The sequence below is a fragment of the Mytilus galloprovincialis genome, chromosome 3 (assembly GCF_965363235.1).
Source record: "Mytilus galloprovincialis chromosome 3, xbMytGall1.hap1.1, whole genome shotgun sequence".
NCBI classification, from domain to species: domain Eukaryota; kingdom Metazoa; phylum Mollusca; class Bivalvia; order Mytilida; family Mytilidae; genus Mytilus; species Mytilus galloprovincialis.
Window position 1 is genome coordinate 35,434,426 of NC_134840.1, and position 22,087 is coordinate 35,456,512.

Consider the following 22,087-nt stretch of genomic DNA (forward strand, 5'->3'; position numbering starts at 1 on the left):
TTTAACTGCAGACTGTATGTAATGTTAACCGAAAGAAAAACTAAGTCCATTTAGAAGTAAAATACAGATACACAGGTACAAAATATTAACAAAATTTCCTTCTAGATACTAGCTTTTGATCTTAAACAAGCTTCTATCAAAGTTTGGTACAAATTTAAATAGTATAAGAAAGCTATTATTTTTTTTTAATTTAACCGCAGAGTGAATGTGTTGTTTCCTGGCAGAAAATCTAAGTCCATTTAAAAGTAAAATACGGAAAAATGGATTTATTTTATTACAAAATTAACTTCTGGTGATCATAAACAAGCTTCTGTCCAAGTTTGGTGCAAACCCAGGATAGTTTGAGAAATTTATTAAATTTTTAAAAACTTTAACAACAGAGTGGATGTAATGTTTCCCCGCACAAAAACTAAGTCCATTTATAAGTAAAATACAGAAAAACAGAATTTTATTTTTTCGAACTTTACTTCTGGATACTATCTTATGATCATAAACAAGCTTCTGTCCAAGTTTGGTAGAAATCCAGTATAGTTTAAGAAAATTATTAAAATTTCAAAAACTTTAACCACAGAGTGAATATTTGTGGACGCCGCCGCCGCCGACGACGACAGAATGTAGGATCGCTTAGTCTCGCTTTTTCGACATAAGTCGAAGGCTCGACAAAAATCGTTCTTATGTAGGTAAAATCAAAAATTAACTTATTGTTTAACCTTAGAATTGAAATCAAACAGACATAGAAAAATCCATTTGCACAAGGTCAATATATAGATATAGGAAGATGTGGTATGAGTGCCAATGAGAAAACTCCGCATCCAAGTAACAATTTATAAAAGTAAACCATTACAGATCAAGGTACGGCATTCAACACGGAGCTTTTGCTCACATTGAACAGCAAGCTATAAAGGGCCCCAAAAATTACTAGTGTAAAACCATTCATATATCTATGTATATGCATGTTTATATCGTGTCATGTGACCCTCTGTTGTTTTAGGTGTTATCTCGATAGTTAATTAGATAACGTCTTGACTAAAATACAAACAAAACGAAGCTATATATTATCGAGCCCATGCCAGTAAATGTTTTACATTGTTATAAATCTAATATGAGAATTTGAGTCAAATCGGTGACCATGAATTTGACCGCTAGTGTCCCTTAAATACGTATATTGTAAATATCATCTCAAAAATAATGGATCCGCAAAATGTTTGTCCACGTAAAACATTACTCCCTTTTAATGAACATAACCTGTGTCCTTCATGGCCAATGGTCATGTTTAAAATAAATTTGGTGTTGTCTTTATATATGTACATCAGTTGAATTTGGACACATGTCTTAACTACTTCAGCTAATATAAGTGTCAAAATCGTCAACGAATGCATTATATAACACAAAGACCAGTAAATTATTACATGTTATTGTCGGAATGACTGTAAATATTTTTTTACATAATTCATAAAAAAAGTTTAATAAATTGCACTTCACAAATAAAGAATTTTGATGTAAGAAGTATTCCAACTATGAATCTTTAGTTTCTTAATGTATGATGCTCCTACAGAGATAACTTAAACAATATGGTTTATGGTGCTATATGTCTAAAATTATCCTGCACCATCACAGGTAACTAAAACCTTGTAGTTGATGGTTCTATCATAAATGTTTTATGTCGATTTTGATCTCCTCCAGACTTCGGTCTACGAAATTCTCTGGATTTTTCTCTTGACATTTTCAATGGTGGTAAACGAAGACCGGTGTTGTTTCCCTTAAAATCATATCCAGTTGGGCTCCACGTCAAACCAAACAGATTTGTTTGATATTGTCTATTTATAATGTTGTCAAGTGTCTTCTGAACTTTATCATAATCTACCAGTCTTCCGTCTTCCTTTCCGTCAGCAAGTAATTTTTGCACGTTACGCTGACGCCGAATTTTTGGGTGTGCTTCTTTAATTGTTTGTTCTATTTCATGTCTCAGAGACCGCAGACGGAGTCCGCCATACATCCCATAATTATATTCTGGTGAATTTATGAAGCAGTCACATATTTTGTGTTTTTTCATACATTTCTGTATACTACGAGCCTGAAGAAGTGATTCTCGAAATGGTTTGGCTCGTTGCCAAGTCCTATAGTTCAAATTTTGTTTTTCCTTACCAAGACATTTGGAATAAACATCGTTCTTTCGGGACAACATATCATTTTCAATCTGAGTAAGTTTTCTTGTTCTGCGAGTGATCTTGGACATATATGTAAGTCTCTTGTCTTGAAGAGTCGGTAAATTTTGAGTGTCCCCCATTATTTGCACTTTTTAATACTTCATCTTCAACAGACAACTCTACAATATAGTAATTGAAAAAATAATGATAAAAGAGATGATTTTTCAAATTTTTGTTAGCCATCTAGCGTTAAAGGAGTAGATCCTTTTTTTCAAATTTTAATTTTTATTTGTATCAATTTTTGTTGGTAAATATTTTTCAACTTATATGAAAAGAGGAGAACGAGGTTAACTAACTGTTAGTGTACTATCACTTGAAAAAGAACAAAACACTCAAAATAAGTGAAAATACTAATTAGTCAACTAAACAAAAATAAAAGAAAGAAGAAAATGAGGTCTATACCTAATACCTATAAAAGGAATACACATTAGTTTTCATTAAAGTCTAATTTATTTTAGGTTATTTCTGTTATTTATTTGTTTAAATGTTGAATATTTCAAAGGAAATCAATGTTTGAAGATTTTATTCTCAAATGCAAAATAAACCTAGTAGGTCCAACACACCACTCACAAGCTAGCGTAACACACCACACACAAGCTAGCGTAAACTAAAAACTGTACATCTACTTGCATGGAGATTGCTTTCACGTTATGGATAATCTGCTTCACAGATGATAGCGGATATGTTCTAAATGTCGTTACTACAATCTTGTCCCCTTTTCCCGAATGTGACCTACCGAATTAGACTTTTGACAGGATTTGTACTAACATGAACAACACGACGGGTGCCGCATGCGGATAGGATTTGCGTACCCTTCCGGTCACCTGAGATCACCACCAGTTTTTGATGGGATTCGTGTTGCTCAGTCTTTCGTTTTCTATATTGTGTATTTTTGTGTGTCTTTTTCTTTTAGCCATGGCGTTGTCAGTTTATTTTTCGACTAATGAGTTTGAATGTCCCTCTTGTATCTTTTGCCTCTCTCTTTGTTAATATTATGATAGACAAATCAATATACTCACAATACAACACAGAATATATGTTTTTACTAGCTTATAGTCTGTAGTGTAAGCATTTGAAAAATTGACATGAACTGTTTGTCAGCCAACTCTTTCAGAGATTTGTACAAAATGTGAAGTTGCACAAACAGTAAAAACAGTAAAAAGACTAAAATAATTTGAATAATATTTTTTTTTAACGTTTTGTCAACTACCCTATATATTTTGCTGCTATAGATACCTCATATTAATGCTTGTAGGCTGAATACCATTTATTGTTCCACTAAATATTTCCCATCTTGTATTGGTTTATTAAAACTGTGTCCAGTGATCTGACACTGCAGCCATTTTGTAAATCTGATTAAGAATTTGTAACACGATTAAGTATGGTACGTAGTAGTATTTGACAAATTAATCTCATTATATTTATCCAGAGTAATCCTTTTAATCCTGTTCTAATACAACACTAAATTCAAATGCTCTCATAGATTTAGAATATTGTATATATTTAAAAGAAAATATACCCAGCACCCCACTTAATTCATTTAAAAAACCAATGAATGTTTTTTTAGGTCAATGTTTAAGCTCTTTTTTATTTAGAAAATCACAAGCTGACATAAAAATGTCCATTTAAGCAGTGAATTAGGACAAACTTTAACACATTGAAATGAAGTTCGTTTTCTCTCTGAAGAAAGTGGGATAACAGTTTTGGATCCTGCAGACTTCTAATGTATAAATAACGCACATATAACCCTGATTACAAAACTGAAATAGCTGGGATTCTCTTATAAAACGCACCAGAAAACTGTGAATGAATTAATTTTCTTATATTACCAGGGCTGCGTTCAATATCGTAGCGGCTACGTAGTGCTACGTAGATTTTGACTATTGAACGTGTAGCTATTGACCAGTTGTTAGTTACATAGATATTGATAGCAGCTCAGTGACGTAGCTGGGTCATTTTTACGTGTACGCCCGAACCTTGGCGAGGGGATATGAGGGGTGCCAACCGCTCAATGTTAAAGCACCTGCTGGTAGTGGGTTCGAAAGGGACGAAGCCCCCGAAAGCTATCGAGAATGAGATACCGTAATGATTTCTGTCAGTAAAAAATCATTGATAGCAACATACTTTTGAATCTAAATGGTTTGTTTGTTTTGGTTAAATTGTGTAATATGTTAACTTATACATCGTGTTAAACTGGAAGCTTGGTCATTGGTTTTAGAGAAAACGTCCAAACCAATATTACTTTAAAATAAGTTTAAAGGGTGCCGTCAGTGAGCATACAATCGACAAAAGCACCTTTTAATGAACACGAAAAAAAAATATTTCGAAGAGGTGCAATATAAAAAAAAATCTGGAACACCTAGGATTTCTTCCAACAAAAAGTGAATCAATTTATCATTCCTTTAAAGGGATTTTTTTAAAATCTAAAATTTTCTTTTGATATTTTTTTCTTGATCTGCATGAATATTTCACGACAATCTATGAAGGTTTATAAATTGAGCATGTAAAACAATTAATTGCGTAAAGAAGAGCCCGGCTATCTGTCTATCAGAAAAGAACAGAAAAATGAACGAAAACAAATGCTTTCGAAATTTTAGCTTTAGACATTAGTCATAGAAAAAGCTTCTTCGGCATTTTCATAAAATTCGATGAAGGTTCGACAAGTAGTTAATGTAATTGAGAAATAACAAAATGTAAGCCGAAACTGCGACCACTTATTAATTGCAGAAAGAAATACATTTTGTCCTTAAAATGCGGGAAAATTAAAGATATAATTGCATTATTATATTGCTCTGAATACTCTTTTGATCATAAACAGTTTCTGTCCAACTTTCGTAAAATTTCACGGAGAGCCATTCAAAAGACTTTATCCACATTCGGAACCTAAATATTGACGCCGCTTTGTCTCGCTTTTAGGACATAAATCACAGGCTCGTCAAAAATACAAACAGCATATCGAATCTGAGCAGATAGTGAATTGCTTTAAATATAAGAAAAGTACGTAGAATTCATAGTAGATTCAGACTTTTACAAAAGATTCGAACAAATATATTAAATGATCTATTTGAGTAAATTTAGTCCCTTTTTAATCAAAATTACAATCCATTGAAAAAAGAAGCACAAGGATGATGTGCTTTTGACCAGTTTTTCTTATTCTATGTCGATTATATCAGTTATCTACGTTCATATCCGTAGATATGGATATTTTAACACCCTGAAGTACCCCAGTACACCATGAGGCGTAGCCGAAGGGTGCAAAGGGTACTGAAGGGACTTTTCATAAGTGGGGGCCCATTGACTAACCTAAGAGGGGGCCCGCTCGAGTCACGCTTCAGTGATTCCCTATATAAGCAACCAATTTTTTTCCTAAAAAGGGGGGGGGGCCCGGGCCCCCTGGGCCCCCTCTAAATCCGCCTCTGAACTCTACAGGTAGTCAAATATAAGACGTTTTTAATACGGATACAGAGAAAATGGATTGGGTCAAATTTGGCGCTCAATGTTGTGAGAGTTACGTCATAGATGGTCAACGTGTGTCATTTGCATAGCAAGGTCAGCAGTCCCATTCCTTTAAAATGTGGCAGTCAAGTGATGTATTTAATGAAATGAGTGTAAATTATCGGCATAATAGGACAAAATCGTTAATGAATTAAATATTTAGTCCCAAACATCAGTGATAATCTACAGAATTCAATATTTCACAAGGAGCAATTATGGAACTAAGGAAAACTTGCGTGAAGTTCCCCGGGATAATGGTTAGCAACGTCCGGGGATATGGGTTAGCAACACCCAGGGGCTATGGGTTTTGTAACGACGTGCGTTAACCAATCAAAATCCTAGATATATACTAAGCTGGGGATAATTTGTTTTATTTTCAAAATTCAAGTGTACGCCCGGGCGTTTTGACGTAAACGTAGCTACGCGCATGGACATGCAATGCTTGCCACTTTATTTGAACTTTAAATGAAAGAGGTGTATGAAAGGCCGTTCATGTCAAAAACCCGATAAAGTAACGCGTTATCATTTAACGCGATAAAATGACATTTAACGCGATAAATGTAGTTTAAACGCGTTAAAAATTGTTTTAACGCGTTAATTGATAATTTAACGCGTTAAGCAATTCACTACAAAAAATGACAGAAAAACTTTCTACTTTCGCCTTAACTAAGTTTTAAGACGTCAGATTTTACTCGAAACCTAATAAATGAAATGGCCGGATGTGTCAAATCTTCGTCAATTAACGCGATAATGTTGAGATTAGCAGCACATTACGTAGAAGCTTCATTAACGCGTTAAATGCAACTTTAACGCGTTAAAAGCAACTTTAACGCGTTAAAAGCAACTTTAACGCGTTAAATGCACTTTTAACGCGTTAAATGCACTTTTAAACCGTAAAATGCAACTTTACCGCGTTAAATGCAACTCTAACGCGTTAAATGCAACTTTAACGCGTTAAATGCAACTTTAACGCGTTAACTGCAACTTTAACGCGTAAAATGCAACTTTAACGCGTAAAATGCACTTTTAACACGTAAAATGCAACTTTAGCGCGTTAAATGCAACTTTAACGCGTTAAATGCAATTTTAACGCGTTAAATGTTATTTTAACGCGTTAAATGCAACTTTAACGCGTTAAATGCAACTTTAACGCGTAAATGCAATTTTAACGCGTTAAATGCAACTTTAACGCCTTAAATGTAACTGTAATAATAATAATAATAATAATAATAATAATAATAATAATAATAATAATATTTAAAGAGAGTAACTCATTTGGATTAAACCAATTTTCAATAAGGCTCTCTACATGCATACAATGTTAACAATATGAATAAAAAATAATTAATCTACTATTACACACATGTAAACAATAGGCGTATATAAAGTAATAAAGAACAACAACAAAAACAACTATGGTATACATTGTGGCTTAACTTATAAATTCAACACTGTTAAAAATAAAATGACTTGTAAGAGTTTTTGAATGCAGATATACTTTTTGATTTTTTAATTTCACTGGACAGTGAATTCCACACTTTTGGACCACTAAAAGAAAAACTTGATTTGTATAATTCTGTATTTGATTTAGGGACAATAAAATTATCCGATGATGAAAGTCGAGTATTGTACGATTGTTTACTTATTGTAGGTACAATAAGATTGGATAAATATTTTGGTGCCAGTTGGTGTTTTGATTTATACATTAACATTAAATAACATTTAACGCGTTAAAATTGCATTTAACGCGTTAAAGTTGCATTTAACGCGTTAAAGTTGCATTTAACGCGTTAAAGTTGCATTTAACGCGTTAAAGTTGCATTTAACGCGTTAGAGTTGCATTTAACGCGTTAGAGCTGCATTTAAAGTTGCTTTTAACGCGTTAAAGTTGCATTTAACGCGTTAATGAAGCTTCTATAATAATAATAATAATAATAATAATAATAATAATAATAATAATAATAATAATAACTGTAACGCGTTAAATGCAACTTTAACGCGTTAAATGCTATTTTAACGCGTTAAATGCAACTTTAACGCGTTAAATGCAACTTTAACGCGTTAAATGTTATTTTAACGCGTTAAATGCAACTTTAACGCGTTAAATGTAACTGTAACGCGTTAAATGCAACTTTAACGCGTAAAATGCAACTTTAACGCGTTAAATGCAACCTTAACGCGTTAAATGCAACTTTAACGCGTTAAATGCAACTTTAACGCGTTAAATGTTATTTTAACGCGTTAAATGCAATTTTAACGCGTTAAATGCAACTTTAACGCGTTAAATGCAACTTTAACGCGTTAAATGTTATTTTAACGCGTTAAATGTTATTTTAACGCGTTAAATGCAACTTTAACGCGTTAAATGCAACTGTAACGCGTTAAATGCAACTTTAACGCGTTAAATGCAATCTTAACGCGTTAAATGCAATTTTAACGCGTTAAATGCAACTTTAACGCGTTAAATGCAATTTTAACGCGTTAAATGCAATTTTAACGCGTTAAATGCAATTTTAACGCGTTAAATGTTATTTTAACACGTTAAACACAACTTTAGTGCGTTAAACACTACTTTAACGCGTTAAATGCATCTTAAACGCGTAAACTGCAATTTTACAGCGTTAAAAGCTACTGTTACGTGTTTTAAGCAACGTTTGATTTAATTAAAGCTTACTTTTCATATGTATATATATATTGACTGATCATGCTAATTAAAAGGCTATCTAGATTTACATTTGTCAACCTGTCTTTACGCTTGAATAAATTTTGTTTATATGCCAGGTTTTTCAGATACTTTACTTCGTCTTTTTGCATTATGTAATGTCTGTATCTAACATTATTGTTTACCATAGGTAGTTTGACGTATACTTACATAAGTCTGTACAGGTGAAGTTTTTTTTTTCTGCAGATGGTGAATACATGACATATCTTTACTATATCTATCGACCATGCCTCAGTTATACATTACAATCGGATATTGTTACACGGTTATCAGTCAGATAACCGAGGCTTTTTTATTTATTTTTTCATTCGAGCGTCATTGATGAGTCTTATGTAGACGAAACGTTCGTTTAGCTCAAATACAAAATTTCAATCCTGGTATCTATTATGAATTTATCAGCTAGCAATCGTGTGTGAACATATTTAAAACAAGAGGCCCTTAAGAGCGTGCATCGAGCATCTAGTAAAACATGCCCAATAATGTAATGAATCTGTGCCAAAAGTAAAAGGATGACCATTTGATATCCACTGAGGAAGGAGGATGTTCAAATGATGTTATTCTTTATTTTTACTACTTACTAAGTCGGGTTTTTTTTCTCCTGGTACTTTTGATAACTATTTCGCCGTGCAATCATTCATTTTCGACATGTTTACCTCTAAATACTGCGTTGTTTTGTAATATGGCATGTACGGAGAACAGATTATTTATCCCCCCCTCCTAAAATGGGCGCTATTATCAATGCCCTACCTGTAAAGCTGAAAGACACTGTCCCTCTGTCCGTCCGTTATCAGTCCTGAATTTTGTTCAAGGTTATAATTTTCTTTCTGATATTGTTTGACTCTAACCCCATTGTTTTATTTTGTATTTACATTGAGTCATAGATCACATTTATTCGTTCAGTGTATCTTCATTAGTTTTTTTAATATGTCATTTGATTGAGTAAAACCATTTCAGTTGATATTTTAAAGTGTGTCTTTCTACGTTGTGATATTACACTATTGTTTCAAGTTGGATAGGTGTTAGTGCCTATTTAAACGTTTAAACTCACTGCATTTGTTTGCACCTGTCCTAAGTCAGGTACCTGGTACCGTAGTTGTCGTTTTTTGATGTGCTTCATAAGTGTTTCCATTTGTTTTTATAGATTAGACCGCTGGCTTTCCTGTTTGAATGATTTTACACTAGTCTTTTAAAGGCCCTTTGTACCTTGCTGTTCAGTGTGAGCCAAGACTATACAGAGAAGGCTGTAATTCATTACTGAGTGTGCTAAATTGTTATCGTCTTCATTGGTGTCATCTTCTTGTGTTTGTGGTGGTATGTTTTCATTTGTTTGCAGCACTTGTTTTTGATAGTATGTTGTTCAAGATACCTGTTACAAATAGGACATTAGAACATGTATGGTTTTCAGGTAACAAACCGTGTTTCCTATTTTGAAATCTGGTTTGTTAAGGAGAATGGTTTAATCGTATCGCGTTAAACGATGTTTTAACGCGTTAAATTAAGTTTTAACGCGTTAAATTAAGTTTTAACGCGTTAAATGATATTTTAACATGTTAAATGATATTTTAACGCGTTAAATGATGTTTTAACGCGTTAAAATAATGTATCGTAGCAACGTTATTGTGTTGAATTTAACGCGTTAATGTGATTTATTATGACACATGTGGCCAGTGCGACGGATATTTTATCGCGATAAACGTCTATTTTCATCTACGGGATAAATCCCAAACTTGATAATTGCAAAGTTTAACGCGTTAAATATATTGATTTCTTTTCGCGTTAAAATCTTGTTTTAACGCGTTAAAACTATATTTATCGCGTTAAATGTGATTTTATCGCGTTAAATTTTAACGCGTTACTTTATCGGGTTTTTGACATGATCGGCCTCTCATAGAGGTGTACCTGCTTGAAATGGAGGAATTTAACATAGAAAGCAATGGGACCATGAATTAGTGGTGTACTTCCTGTTGTAAACAGTATGGAATTCAATAAATTTGCTCATCCTTTAAAATGTACCGTGGCGACTGGCCGTGACAATTCCGGTTTACTTGGTTGGTGTGTACACGTGATTCAAGTATACCTTGAACAATCAATATGTTTAGCTATATTAGTTTATATAAATCTAATAAAAGTGCCCCCGCTTTCCAGCCGATTAAGTTTCCTCAACTTCTTTAGTCCCACGGCAGGCGGCAATAGTAGATGTGATACAGTATCAGTATTGCAATCATTGATACGAAAAATTTATACATTCTGGCGCGAAAAGCAGTTACTTCCCTTATCAACCGGAAGTAAATATGTTCTGTTGTAAACAGGTTGAATTTGTGACAGATAAACAACGATTTATGCTTTGACAGTGTTGTAGAATGAGTATTTGCTTCAGTTCACAGACTGATAATGTCCGGGTAAGCATTTTGCTTATTTTAAGTTAATAGGAATACGCTAAATTGTTTCCTTCTGTAATACGGTAATAGCATAGCTCATTATAATATCAGGAACCTCGATAAACATTACCGTCAGAGGAGTATGTATTAATAATCGCAGTTATTAATCTATAAACTGTTTAAGGCCTAGAAAAAATATGGCATAAATCCTCTTTTGTACATTCCTTTGACTACAAGTGATGATTAAGTAGCAGAACTATTTTTATTTTCCAAACAACCATGACAACACGAGTGTATTAAATATTAACCAGTGCCAGTGGCGGATCCAGAAATTTGTATTAGAGGGGACCAACTGACTGCCTTAGCAAGGCCGTAACTAGGCATCTTAATTTAGTGAGGCAAAATAATTGAGCCGAGCGTAGCGAGGCGAAATTTTTTTTTGGAGGGTATGAAATGAATGGTGCAAAATCCTGCATTCTAGGCATTTTTAGAGAGTTTGATAATGTTTTGAATTTGGACACTTTTTACATAAATTTTTCATTTTTTAAAACTTTTACTAACATCAAAATTTTAACAACTTTATTTAAATTTATATGTAAGATAATCATCCAAATATCACTGGTTTGAGTCTGCTGCCAGAACATAGAACAAACATCGATTCAGTAGAGTTTTCCAAATTTTTCTATGGCCGGTTCAGTCAAATCGTTTCAGAATCATAATTTGGTCTGCTGATATCCTTATCGCGGTGAACACGGAGCATGGCAAGACCGCACAATCTCTCTCCACTCATGCATGCTCTTTTTCAAGTTTTCAGTTGTTTCAGGGCAGTCTGTGTTTCTAACCAACACAATGATCAATGTCTTTTTCCAATTCCTTCTCCATCAGCAATTCGGTAGCAGCATTGGTAGTAACAGTTTTGTTTGCAAAAGGGAATTAAGCTTTCTTGTAAGCACCATCATACAGTCGCAGTTACAAAATATTAAACTCGCTTTTATGCTGATAAAGAGTAGACAAACTAGGGATAAGATACATGTATATGATTCTATCTATAGAGTAACTTAAGTATATATGGGTACAGGGGAATTAGAATGGAGTTTTTGACGTTTGTACATGTAGTTCCGTAATTTCAAATTATTTCTGGAAATAGTTGGTGGTATTTTAGTTCCAGAATCTATAAATTTAGGGGTTTGGGGGTGTCCGATTCCGAAACCCCGACTATAAAGAAACGAAATTCCGTAGTCCCTAATAGAATCATATTCAAAACAGTGTAGCTGTGGCCATTGATTGACAACCTTAAATTATCCCATTGACTGGGGAAGATTATGTGAACGTTTGTCTGTATCGACCACTGCTCACTACTTACTTATTATAGAATTTAAGCTGTGGGTCACCAAAGGTTCTTAACGCCTTTAATATTAAAATAATTCGAAAAATTATTCAGGAATAACTTTATGTTTTGATTTATATTATTGATACAAATCAAAACATCGTGTTATTCCTGATTAGTTTTTCTAATTACTTTATTTAGGTGTTGAGAACCTTTTGTGACCCCACAGTTTAAGTGTCTTTAACAAGTACATAGTGAGCAGCGGTCGTTACAGACAAACGTTCATCTAATCTGCCCCAGTCAATGGGATAACTTAAGGTCGTCAATCAATGGCCACAGCTACACTGTTTTGAATATGATTCTAAGTAAAGACAAAATCCTGTATTTAAGGTTCTACCATTCCTCAATAATATCAAATTGACATATGGTATATTCTTTTAATTTTTAAGGTTAAAGAAACATGGATAAAAACTAATCCATGCATTCATGTTTCATATTATTTATATTTCATTTATCTGTAAAGAGAAAGTTTAAAGTTCGTGAAATGAATACGCAGACAGGACTGCCCCCTTGCGATGCCCAGTACTTGATTTGTCAAAAGTTGGTGAAACGGAGAAATGAATACGCAGACAGGACTGCCCCCTTCCGAAGACCAGTACTTTATTTGTCAGTCTACTTATCGTTTTTTGATTGTTCTAATGAAGTTATATGCAATACTCAGACTCTGTTCACAAAAAAACTAGTTTACTAGAATGATTCCTTCTTTACCTTCAGTGTCGCTTTTCCTTTTTCTTCAAGAGCCTGTTTTTAACTAAATATCCATGATGATTATCGTTACTAGGTTAGTGTAATCGCGAAACATCACCCGCTGAGATGCTGAGTTATATCCAGGAAGAATAGTTTAAAAAGAATGATGACAAGTTATAGAAATTAAGGTTGAGACAGAACAACAAATGACTATTATATTTATATATATATGTATGAAAAAAAAATAATCAGTGTCGAAATTTTAGTGAGGCAATTGCCTCACTTGCCTCAAGGGTAGTTACGGCCTTGCTTAGAGGGGGTTCGCTCCAGTCAGACCAGTGATTCCGTATATAATCCACCAAATTTTTCCCACAAAAAAGGGGCGGATCATCCCCGCCCCCTTTAATAATTTGACTCTGTTAATCGTAAACACGATACAACGTTTATTATGGTGTCATATTTCTAAGATTCATTTGTTTTGGTTAAAACTGGAGTAAATTGAAAGTGAAAGTAAAATGCAAACACGTATATATATGTAATGTTTCTGTAATCTTATAAATTCTCTTAGTCAGCATTTTTTATCGAAAAAATAACTTTGTTCCTGTCTGTTTTTAAATGATGGAACTTCTGCTTGCTCTCAAGTATAATGGTTATGTGATGGTTATCGACTTTCGACATGTTTGTATTATAAATACATATACAATTGATCATACTTAAGATTGTAGTTTTAAGTTTATATTACATGTGTTACAACATGGAAATAGAGTAAGACATACTATATTGTTGAAAATAGACTTGGCATCCTACCAAAATGATCAAATACATCACATGCATGTGAACACATAGAAAAGACACGTTTCATTTTCTAATGATTTATTTATAAATTCTAGTAGGTTGTGCAGTGAATACGATCTTCATGTTAAAGGTGTCTTTTCTACTTGTATTGTAATGTTTGCTTGCTGTCTCATTGCACTTGCCATATCGTATTTCTCATACTGATTAACTTAAAAGACGAAATTACAAGTCTGCGGGAAAGTGAATTATTTGCTTGCAGACATACATGCATGTACAAATTTAATCTTCGACATGATACGAAATTTTGACACATTTTAAAGATTTCATTCTTATACTTCACTTTTTTTTGAACATCGATTCGACGTTCTACATTGAATCAAAGACATATTTGTCTCTGGTGGAATTAATATTCGGGTTTGAGTTGCATTTGAAAAAGCAAATGATATGTAACACTAGTTACACACAACATATATTACATTAAGAATGTATTTTATCTTTGTCATGCCTATACGTGTAATACACTATTATGTAAAATAAGATTGGACACAATTACTTTTTGTCGAGCCTTCGACTTTTGTCGAAAAAGCGAGACATAGCGATCCTACATTCCATCGTCGGTGGCGGCGTCCACAAAAATTCACTCTGTAGTTAAAGTTTTTGAAATTCAAATAACTTTCTTAAATTATCCTGGATTTCTACCAAACTTGGACAGAAGCTTGTTTATAATCATTAGATAGTATTCAGAAGTAAATTTTGTAAAATAAAAATTCCTGTTTTTCCGTATTTTACTTATAAATGGACTTAGTTTTTCTGCCAGAAAACATTACATTCACTCTGCATGTCTGTGGTTAAAGTTTTTTAAATAATAAAAACTTTCTTAAACTATCCCGAATTTGTACCAAACTTGGAAAGAAGCTTGTTTATGACCATAAAAGAGTATCCAGAAGTATCTTTAGAAAAAAAAAAACATTTTTTTTTCTGTTTTTTTTTACTTATAAATATAAATGGTCTTAGTTTTACTGCCAGAAACATTACATCCACTTCGTGGTTTAAGTTTTTCAGTAAGTTAAATTTTAATAACTTTCTTAAACTATCCTGGATTTGAACCAAACCTGTACAGAAGCTTGTTTATGATCAAAAGCTAGTATCTAGAAGGAATTTTTATAAACTTTTTTTACCTGTTTTTGCCGTATTTTACTTATAAATGGACTTTTCTTCCAGTTAACATTACATACAGTATGCATTTAAAGTTTTTTACACATTAATTAGATTCATAAATTATCCTGGATTTTTACCAAACTTGGACGAAAGCTTCTTACAATAAAAAGATAGTATCGAGAGGAATATTTTAATTAATTTTATTCCTCACTAGAACACACCCGCGAAATCGCAGGCATATACAGCTTGTGAACTGTTGTAGGATGATTTTTTGTAAAAGATGTTGTGTATGGAGATTTTCATAAAAGCTATCAAAAGCCCTCTCCCTTTTTCCAAATCCGATATTTGATTCCTTTCTGTTAAATTCAATTATTTTCGTGTTTCTGGCCTCAGACCACAATTATTCTTCTCCTTTACTTCTATGCTTGTTTTGGTAAATAAACTCATCATATATACCAGGAATAAAATTTTACACTTACGCCAGACGCGCGTTTCGTCTACAAAAGACTCATCAGTGACACTCGAATCAAAAAAGGCAAATCAAATTAAAAATTTGCTCCGTTTCAAACATCAAATAAATGTAACTGCTTATATATGTATATAGATCATTATAAGTCTAATAAAATAGGCGTTAAGGACAATCCTATCAGTGCCTTTTCTTTTGAGAGTATTAACATACCAATGGTCACCAATGGTAGGATATGCATCTTGTATAAATGACTAAGCATGTCTAATTTGATGGGTGGTCGGATGAGTCCTGATCCCGAAATCCCGAGGTGCAGAATTTAAAGAAATTAAGTATATAATATCCCGAAATCCTGAAATCGAAAAATATATTCAAGGATCCCGTAAGGACCAATCCCCAAATCCCGAGCTTAAAAACACCCATTCCCGACGCCCCGAAAAAGGTCCTGTCTCCTTCTAATCCATACCTTACTTTTATTTTTGCCAAATCACTATTTTCCCTTTTAACAATAAATTTTTATGCCCCATTTATGAGCAATATGTTTTCTAGTCTGTGCATCCGTGCGTTCGTTCGTCCGTTTGTCCGCTTCAGGTTAAAGTTTTTGGTCGAGGTCAGGTTAACATTTTTGGTCGAGGTAGTTTTTGATGAAGTTGAAGTCCAATCAATTTGAAACTTAGTAAACATGTTCCCTATGATGTGATCTTTCTAATTCTAATGCCAAATTCGATATTTTATCCCCTTTTCATGGTCCACTGAACATAGAAAATGATAGTGCAGATGGGGCATCCGTGTACTTAGGACACATTCTTGTTGTTATTTATCATACGATTGATTGTAAATGTGTCCCATATTTTACTTATTTTAATATATATATGCAACTGGTATGACCCCTTAAATAGTAAGCATTTCAAAGAAAACAGTATACAGAATCAGGAACTTTCTATTCTCACATAGAAAGTCCCTTACAGAATACAGAGAGTCTCTATATATCACAGTATTTTAATCGTAGTTTACATGTAGATAAACGCGAAAAATAATTGTCCTCTCAAAGAAGGTTTAATAGTTGTGGTTCTTGCGATCTAAACACCATGATATGAAACGCGAAAAATAATTGTCCTCTCTAAGAAGGTATAATAGTTGTGATTCTTGCTATCTAAACACCATGATATGGAGAACGCTCTGATTGGCTTATTTATTTTTCATTTTTTGTTATCTATCATACGATTGGTTGTATTTGTGCATGTTTCAAACCGGAAGTCTTATCTATGACTCAAAGTCAGTGTGATGACGAATCATATCCGGACTCCTTTTATGTCGTTTTTCTCCAAAAATAACTCAATCTGAATAATCATAAGAATGGATGACAAATGCGACTATGCATGTTACCTATAGGACACAGAGGCATGATGATTGATTTATTGTGGAAGGAAGAGAAGCGACACACAAAATGAGGTCTTCTCGTTTAATAGTATAGTTTTTGTTGAGCCTGTAATGAACAGCAAAAGTAGGCGAGACACTGGGTTACGCGGAACCCTTACGAATTTGTTTCATATATAAAACTTATGAAATAAAGAATTGGGTAGAGAAGAGGTTATATGCCCTTCCCCGAATGATTAAATATAGCTTAATCAAGAATGAGGTATACATGTGACATTGAGATCGTATAACTAGATTCATTAGGGGTTCAAGTTAGCGTGAAAGAAGTATGTTAATTTAAAACAAAACTTCCTATTTATATTTATTCATAACACCCAATTAACAATCCTTCATTGATTTTTAGAAATAACTTGTTGAAATTTTACATTTGAATGTTTGATTAATTTTGATGTTTTCTTTTTTAGCCTCCTTGATGCCATTACCGGAAACAATGTCCAGTTACTGAGAGCAATTCTTCTAGAACATCAATACAGTCAAGCAGATTTAAAAGATGGTTTATTTTTCGCTTGTGGTAGTGGTAACATCGACTGCGCTGTTGCTATTTTAGAGACTGGGATATCACCAAATGTCCACAACAACGAGGAATATACACCTTTAACTCTCGCATCCAGAGGAGGACACAGTGCAACTGTCGATCTCCTAATTAGATGGAATGCTGATGTCAATCTTGCAGGTGGTTCCATAGGAAATAGTCCGTTGCATTATGCTTCAAATGATGGTTATTTGGAAATATGCCGTCTTCTAATAGATTCAAAATGTGACATAAACATGTGTAACTCACGTGCAGATACACCGCTAATTTTAGGCTCAACAAATGGTCATTTGGGAATAGTTGAGTACTTACTCGAGAAAAACGCGTCTGTTAGGCGTAGAGGTTATCATGAAAGAACTGCACTTCATTGTGCAACTGAAAATGGTCACTTAGAAGTTTGCCGTCTTCTTATAAATGCAAATGCTGATCTCGAGGAAGAAGATACATTCGGTAACACACCTTTAATATGTGCAGCTGAAAAGGGGTTTGTGGAAGTTTTAAGACTGCTTCTTCGTCACAATTGCGATGTTAATCGAATGAGTCATAGTGCTGCCACTGCCCTACATTTTGCAGCACAACATGGTGACGTTGAGGTCTGTAGTCTTTTACTAGATGGAGGAGCAGAAATAGATGCTCAAGATATACGTAAATTTACACCATTGATGATGGCATCCCTGAATGGTCATGATGAAATAATAAATCTCTTGGTTAATAGAAAATGTAATGTAAATATGGCTGCCTACAACAAAAGAACAGCCCTCCATCTAGCAGCAGAAAGAGGTAACCTTCAGTGTTGTAAAGTATTACTGAAGGCCGGGGCAAACATAGATGCCCAAGACTCACTAGGCTGCACACCGATCTATAATGCCGCCATTAAAGGCCAGGCCAGTATTGTCCGCTTCTTCATATCAAATGGTGCTGATTTGGTTGTCCGACCGAAAAACGGAAATTCTCTTCTTCATTTCGCAGCTTCAGGAGGTAGCATGGAATGCTGCCAAGAACTAATTGATTCTGGATTTGATGTTAATGCTCAAAATCGAGATGGCATAACGCCATTGATATCAGCCGTGAACGGCAAGCAGATAAAGGCGGCACGATTTTTGCTTGATGCTGGTTCAGATACGAACTTTAAAGGCTTACATGGAATGACGGCACTCAATGAAGCTGTTTTTTACAACTGTCCACAGCTTGTTGCCTTGCTTCTTGAACGTGGTGCTGATCCAGACATTGAAGATGATGCCGGAACATTGCCGCTTTGGTTTGCTGTTGACGGCTTTAGTATTGAATCTGTTAAATTGTTGTTGAATGCAAACTGTAGGTACAATGTACACTCAACATTAAGTAGCTACTGTGGACCATGTAATCCTATAGAACATGCCGTCCACAAAAAGAAAAGGCAGGTTCTTCGTTATTTAGTCGCTGCTTACTGTGAAGAAACTTTAAATATTTTGAAAAATCATCTGCCTGTCATAGAGAAAATGACCGCGTTAGAACCGGACATGGTCGACTATACCAGAAACCTTGCTGCAGTTCCGCGTCCTTTGACAGAGTACTGCCGAAATCGTATACGAAGCTGTATGGGAAGGCAGACCAATCTTCCAAAAATAGTAGACAAGCTCAATCTACCGACATCAATCAAAACTTTCATTCTATTTGGGGAACTGGATACCGAGTAGCTTGACTAGTCAACACTTCTCTTAGACGCGTTAGTATACATGTATGTATGTATGCATGTTTAAACTTATGAAACATGCAACTTTTTATACTTAAAAAGAAACTTTACTTTACTTGATTTTCAAAAGTTTTCAGCTTGCTTATCCAACTGTACAATGTGCATTTTCAAGGTCTTTCTTAGCATAGTTGTTATCGCAATAATTCGTTGTTACATGTAATTTGATGACTGACCCTCGTGCATTGATTTTTCTAAACAAAACCCAACTCGGGAAATACATGTTCGACATGAAGCGGTCTATCGCATACTGCTCAAAGTGTATCCTAGTAAGTTACTCGAATACATTAACTCTATGTTCCAAGATGCTGTATTGTACCGCTCATCTGGTATTACCGTATATGGCACTTCCAACTACAAGTGAAAGCTTTGTTTGAACCTCTGAGATTGGAGGGATAAAAGCATTCCTGTGATAAGCTGGACGAACTTGGTTTGCGTTCTTCCAATTGTATTATACAGAAATAAGCAAACATTTAAAAGAATATATAGTCAGACCTTATACACACTTGCAAATAAAAAGCTCCCCTAGATCGGATGAACAACTTCATAAGCCTGTAATTAGCCTTAAACTGCTCAAATTACAAAAAGCTCAATCGTCAAAAAGATAGCAGTTTTATATTGTATATCAAAGTCTGGTATATCTTACAATAAATAAGTACCTATTAAACGACCAAAAAAACGAACCTGTGTGCTTGGGATCAGAATTGGTTATAATATGAAAGTATTTAATTCTCTTTTTATTCCAGTGGCAGCTAGTAGGTCAAAAGTATGTCATTAAGGATAAAATGAACACAATTATACTATTATATACACCATTGACCAATTATCGGTTTTTTTCAGACAGCTTTGGCGACTACTACCATTGTATCAGTATTTTTGTGTTAATCTAGATACTGTGATTTATATTATGGTTAGTTGGCGACATCATTGAATACAATGTTTTAAATTTGATATAAACTATACGTAGGGATAGTTGTTGCCAATTTGAGAGTTGGCAATTATGGCAAATAATGAGAAGCGCTCACATCGGTTACTTTGGGTGGAGCTAGATAAAAATGCCGTTTTATAAAGAGTTATGCACAATGTTCTAAAAAAGAACTCAAGTTTCTTACATTTGTAGTATCAATGTATTATACACTTGCATAACTGCATGGGACCAAGGAATAATAGACTAGTCCCGTATCGATCATAATGAATAATAGACTAGTCACGTATCGATCATAATGAATGATGGACTAGTCCCGTATCGATCATATAGCAAATTTCTTATTTTTATATCCGAACTATCGCAATTCAACATTTAAGCCGGTCGTCGTTAATTGGAGAAATCAAACTATTATGTGTTATGAATAAAAAGATGATGGAGCTGTGGGGACAGTACACTGATTTCTTTCATATTTCAGAGATGTATTTAATATTTCAGTGTTGTGAATTAAAAAATATATTGAAGGTTAAAGTTTAACAGATTTTTCTCAGAAGAAAATTTTTAAGAACAGGGGCACCTGTCCAACTTCATATTGCATGTTTTTCTAATATAGTTCAATGTTTTTTTTTTAAATCATAAATAGCTGTTGTTACAAATGTGGCTTTAGCATACTAGCATGTACCAATTTTTAGATGTCTGCAAATATTATTGTTACTGATATATTTACTTGTTAAGCTTTTTTGCAGTTTATAACCTTTTGATTTTTTAAAATGAACATATCTTTTAATGCTGTACGTGTTATATGATAATCAAATAAAGGTGATAAAATGTTCACTTTTCATTCAGTGGTGGAAAATAAACATCGAATAACTTTCAGGTCTGGAAACCGCATTATACGTTCTTCTCATAGAAACTGACATTAAAAAAGATTCGTAGTTCAATTATTATAAAGTGGCAAATTCTTTCTCGCTTTTGGAAAGTCTCTCAATCTCCCCTTAGTTTTACTTTTGGTAAGTGACTCGTCTTCTTTGATTCATTCCACGTTATTCATATGCAATATCACTAAAAAAGGCGGCAATAAATCCAACTGAAATCAATGTTTCTTGTTTGACTAAGCTCATAGTCATAGAAAACGCTATGTGCTACTGTGTTTGTTATGAATCGCTAGAAGTTTGAGAAAAAACCTGACCGTTTAGAAATTAACAGTGATCCTTTTATGCCTTCAATTAAAGGATGACAAAACATGGACACCGAGTCCAACATATAACCTAGGGGTCAAACCACAGTTTTGGCTAAAATTTAACTAAAGCATATATAGAAAATTTTAAACAGACGAGGAAAAGATGGGCAAGACTTCCCATTGTTTCAAAAAACTAGATTAGCTAACTAAATCAGTGGCGGATCCAGAAATTTTCATAAGTGGGGGCCCACAGACTGATCTAAGAGGGGACCCGCTCCAGTCACGCTTCAATGATTCCCTATATAAGCAACCAAATTTTTTCCCAAAAAGGCCCCCCCCCCCCCTAAATCTGCCTCTGCTAAAAATAGTAAATTGCCAAAAGAATCATCAGTATTACAAGACGTAACCACTCTTAATATTATAGAAGAACCTAGTAACTCTTTTTTTTAATATGTCAGTTATTGCCCCTGAAATATCGGTAAATATTTAACAGTTATTTTGAAAATTATAGGAGTTAGTTTTGGAAGTGTAAAATGCAAAAAGGTCCGCACAAGTCCCGGCTTAAACTTTTAAACACTTCAAATTTTTGATTTTTGGAATTTTGATAACTACGAAAAGACAATGCTATATATGGGGATACGTTTCACTGCATTTCAGCAGCACATGTTAAAATCTGGAAAAGATGATCGAGTCGAGAAATAAGGGTCCATGAAACTCTTGGGAAATAACAAAACACAATTACAAAGCTTGCGTTGCGTTTCTCCATGACAGTCCATGAACGATTTCAAATAAACCGTCCTGACAAAATCAACACAACTTCGATAGCCAAGGGTTACGATCCACACCGCTCTATCCAGCGGGAGAGGATCGTAACCCTTGGCTAGCGAAGATGAAATCAACAAAATTACTGCTAGGATAGAAAAACATGATCAAGAAAACAATACGATAACTTCCATGAATTTTCTATGCAATTCCAATATAGGGTAGAG

At 34.0% G+C, this 22,087-nt stretch overlaps 1 protein-coding gene across 2 annotated transcripts; it reads left to right on the forward strand.

The window, feature by feature from the left end:
- The first annotated feature begins 10,674 nt into the window (after positions 1-10,674).
- LOC143067805 (uncharacterized) lies at positions 10,675-20,748 on the forward strand. 2 transcript variants are annotated; one of them, XM_076241354.1, is made up of 3 exons: positions 10,675-10,823; positions 17,137-18,981; positions 19,834-20,748. In XM_076241354.1, exons 1-2 carry the CDS (start codon positions 10,816-10,818, stop codon positions 18,938-18,940), a joined length of 1,812 nt encoding a protein of 603 aa, XP_076097469.1. In that variant the 5' UTR covers positions 10,675-10,815; the 3' UTR covers positions 18,941-18,981; positions 19,834-20,748. The 2 variants fall into 2 exon arrangements, with proteins under 2 accessions (XP_076097469.1, XP_076097468.1); XM_076241353.1 differs by having other exon boundaries at positions 17,137-20,748.
- Positions 20,749-22,087: the final 1,339 nt, after the last annotated feature.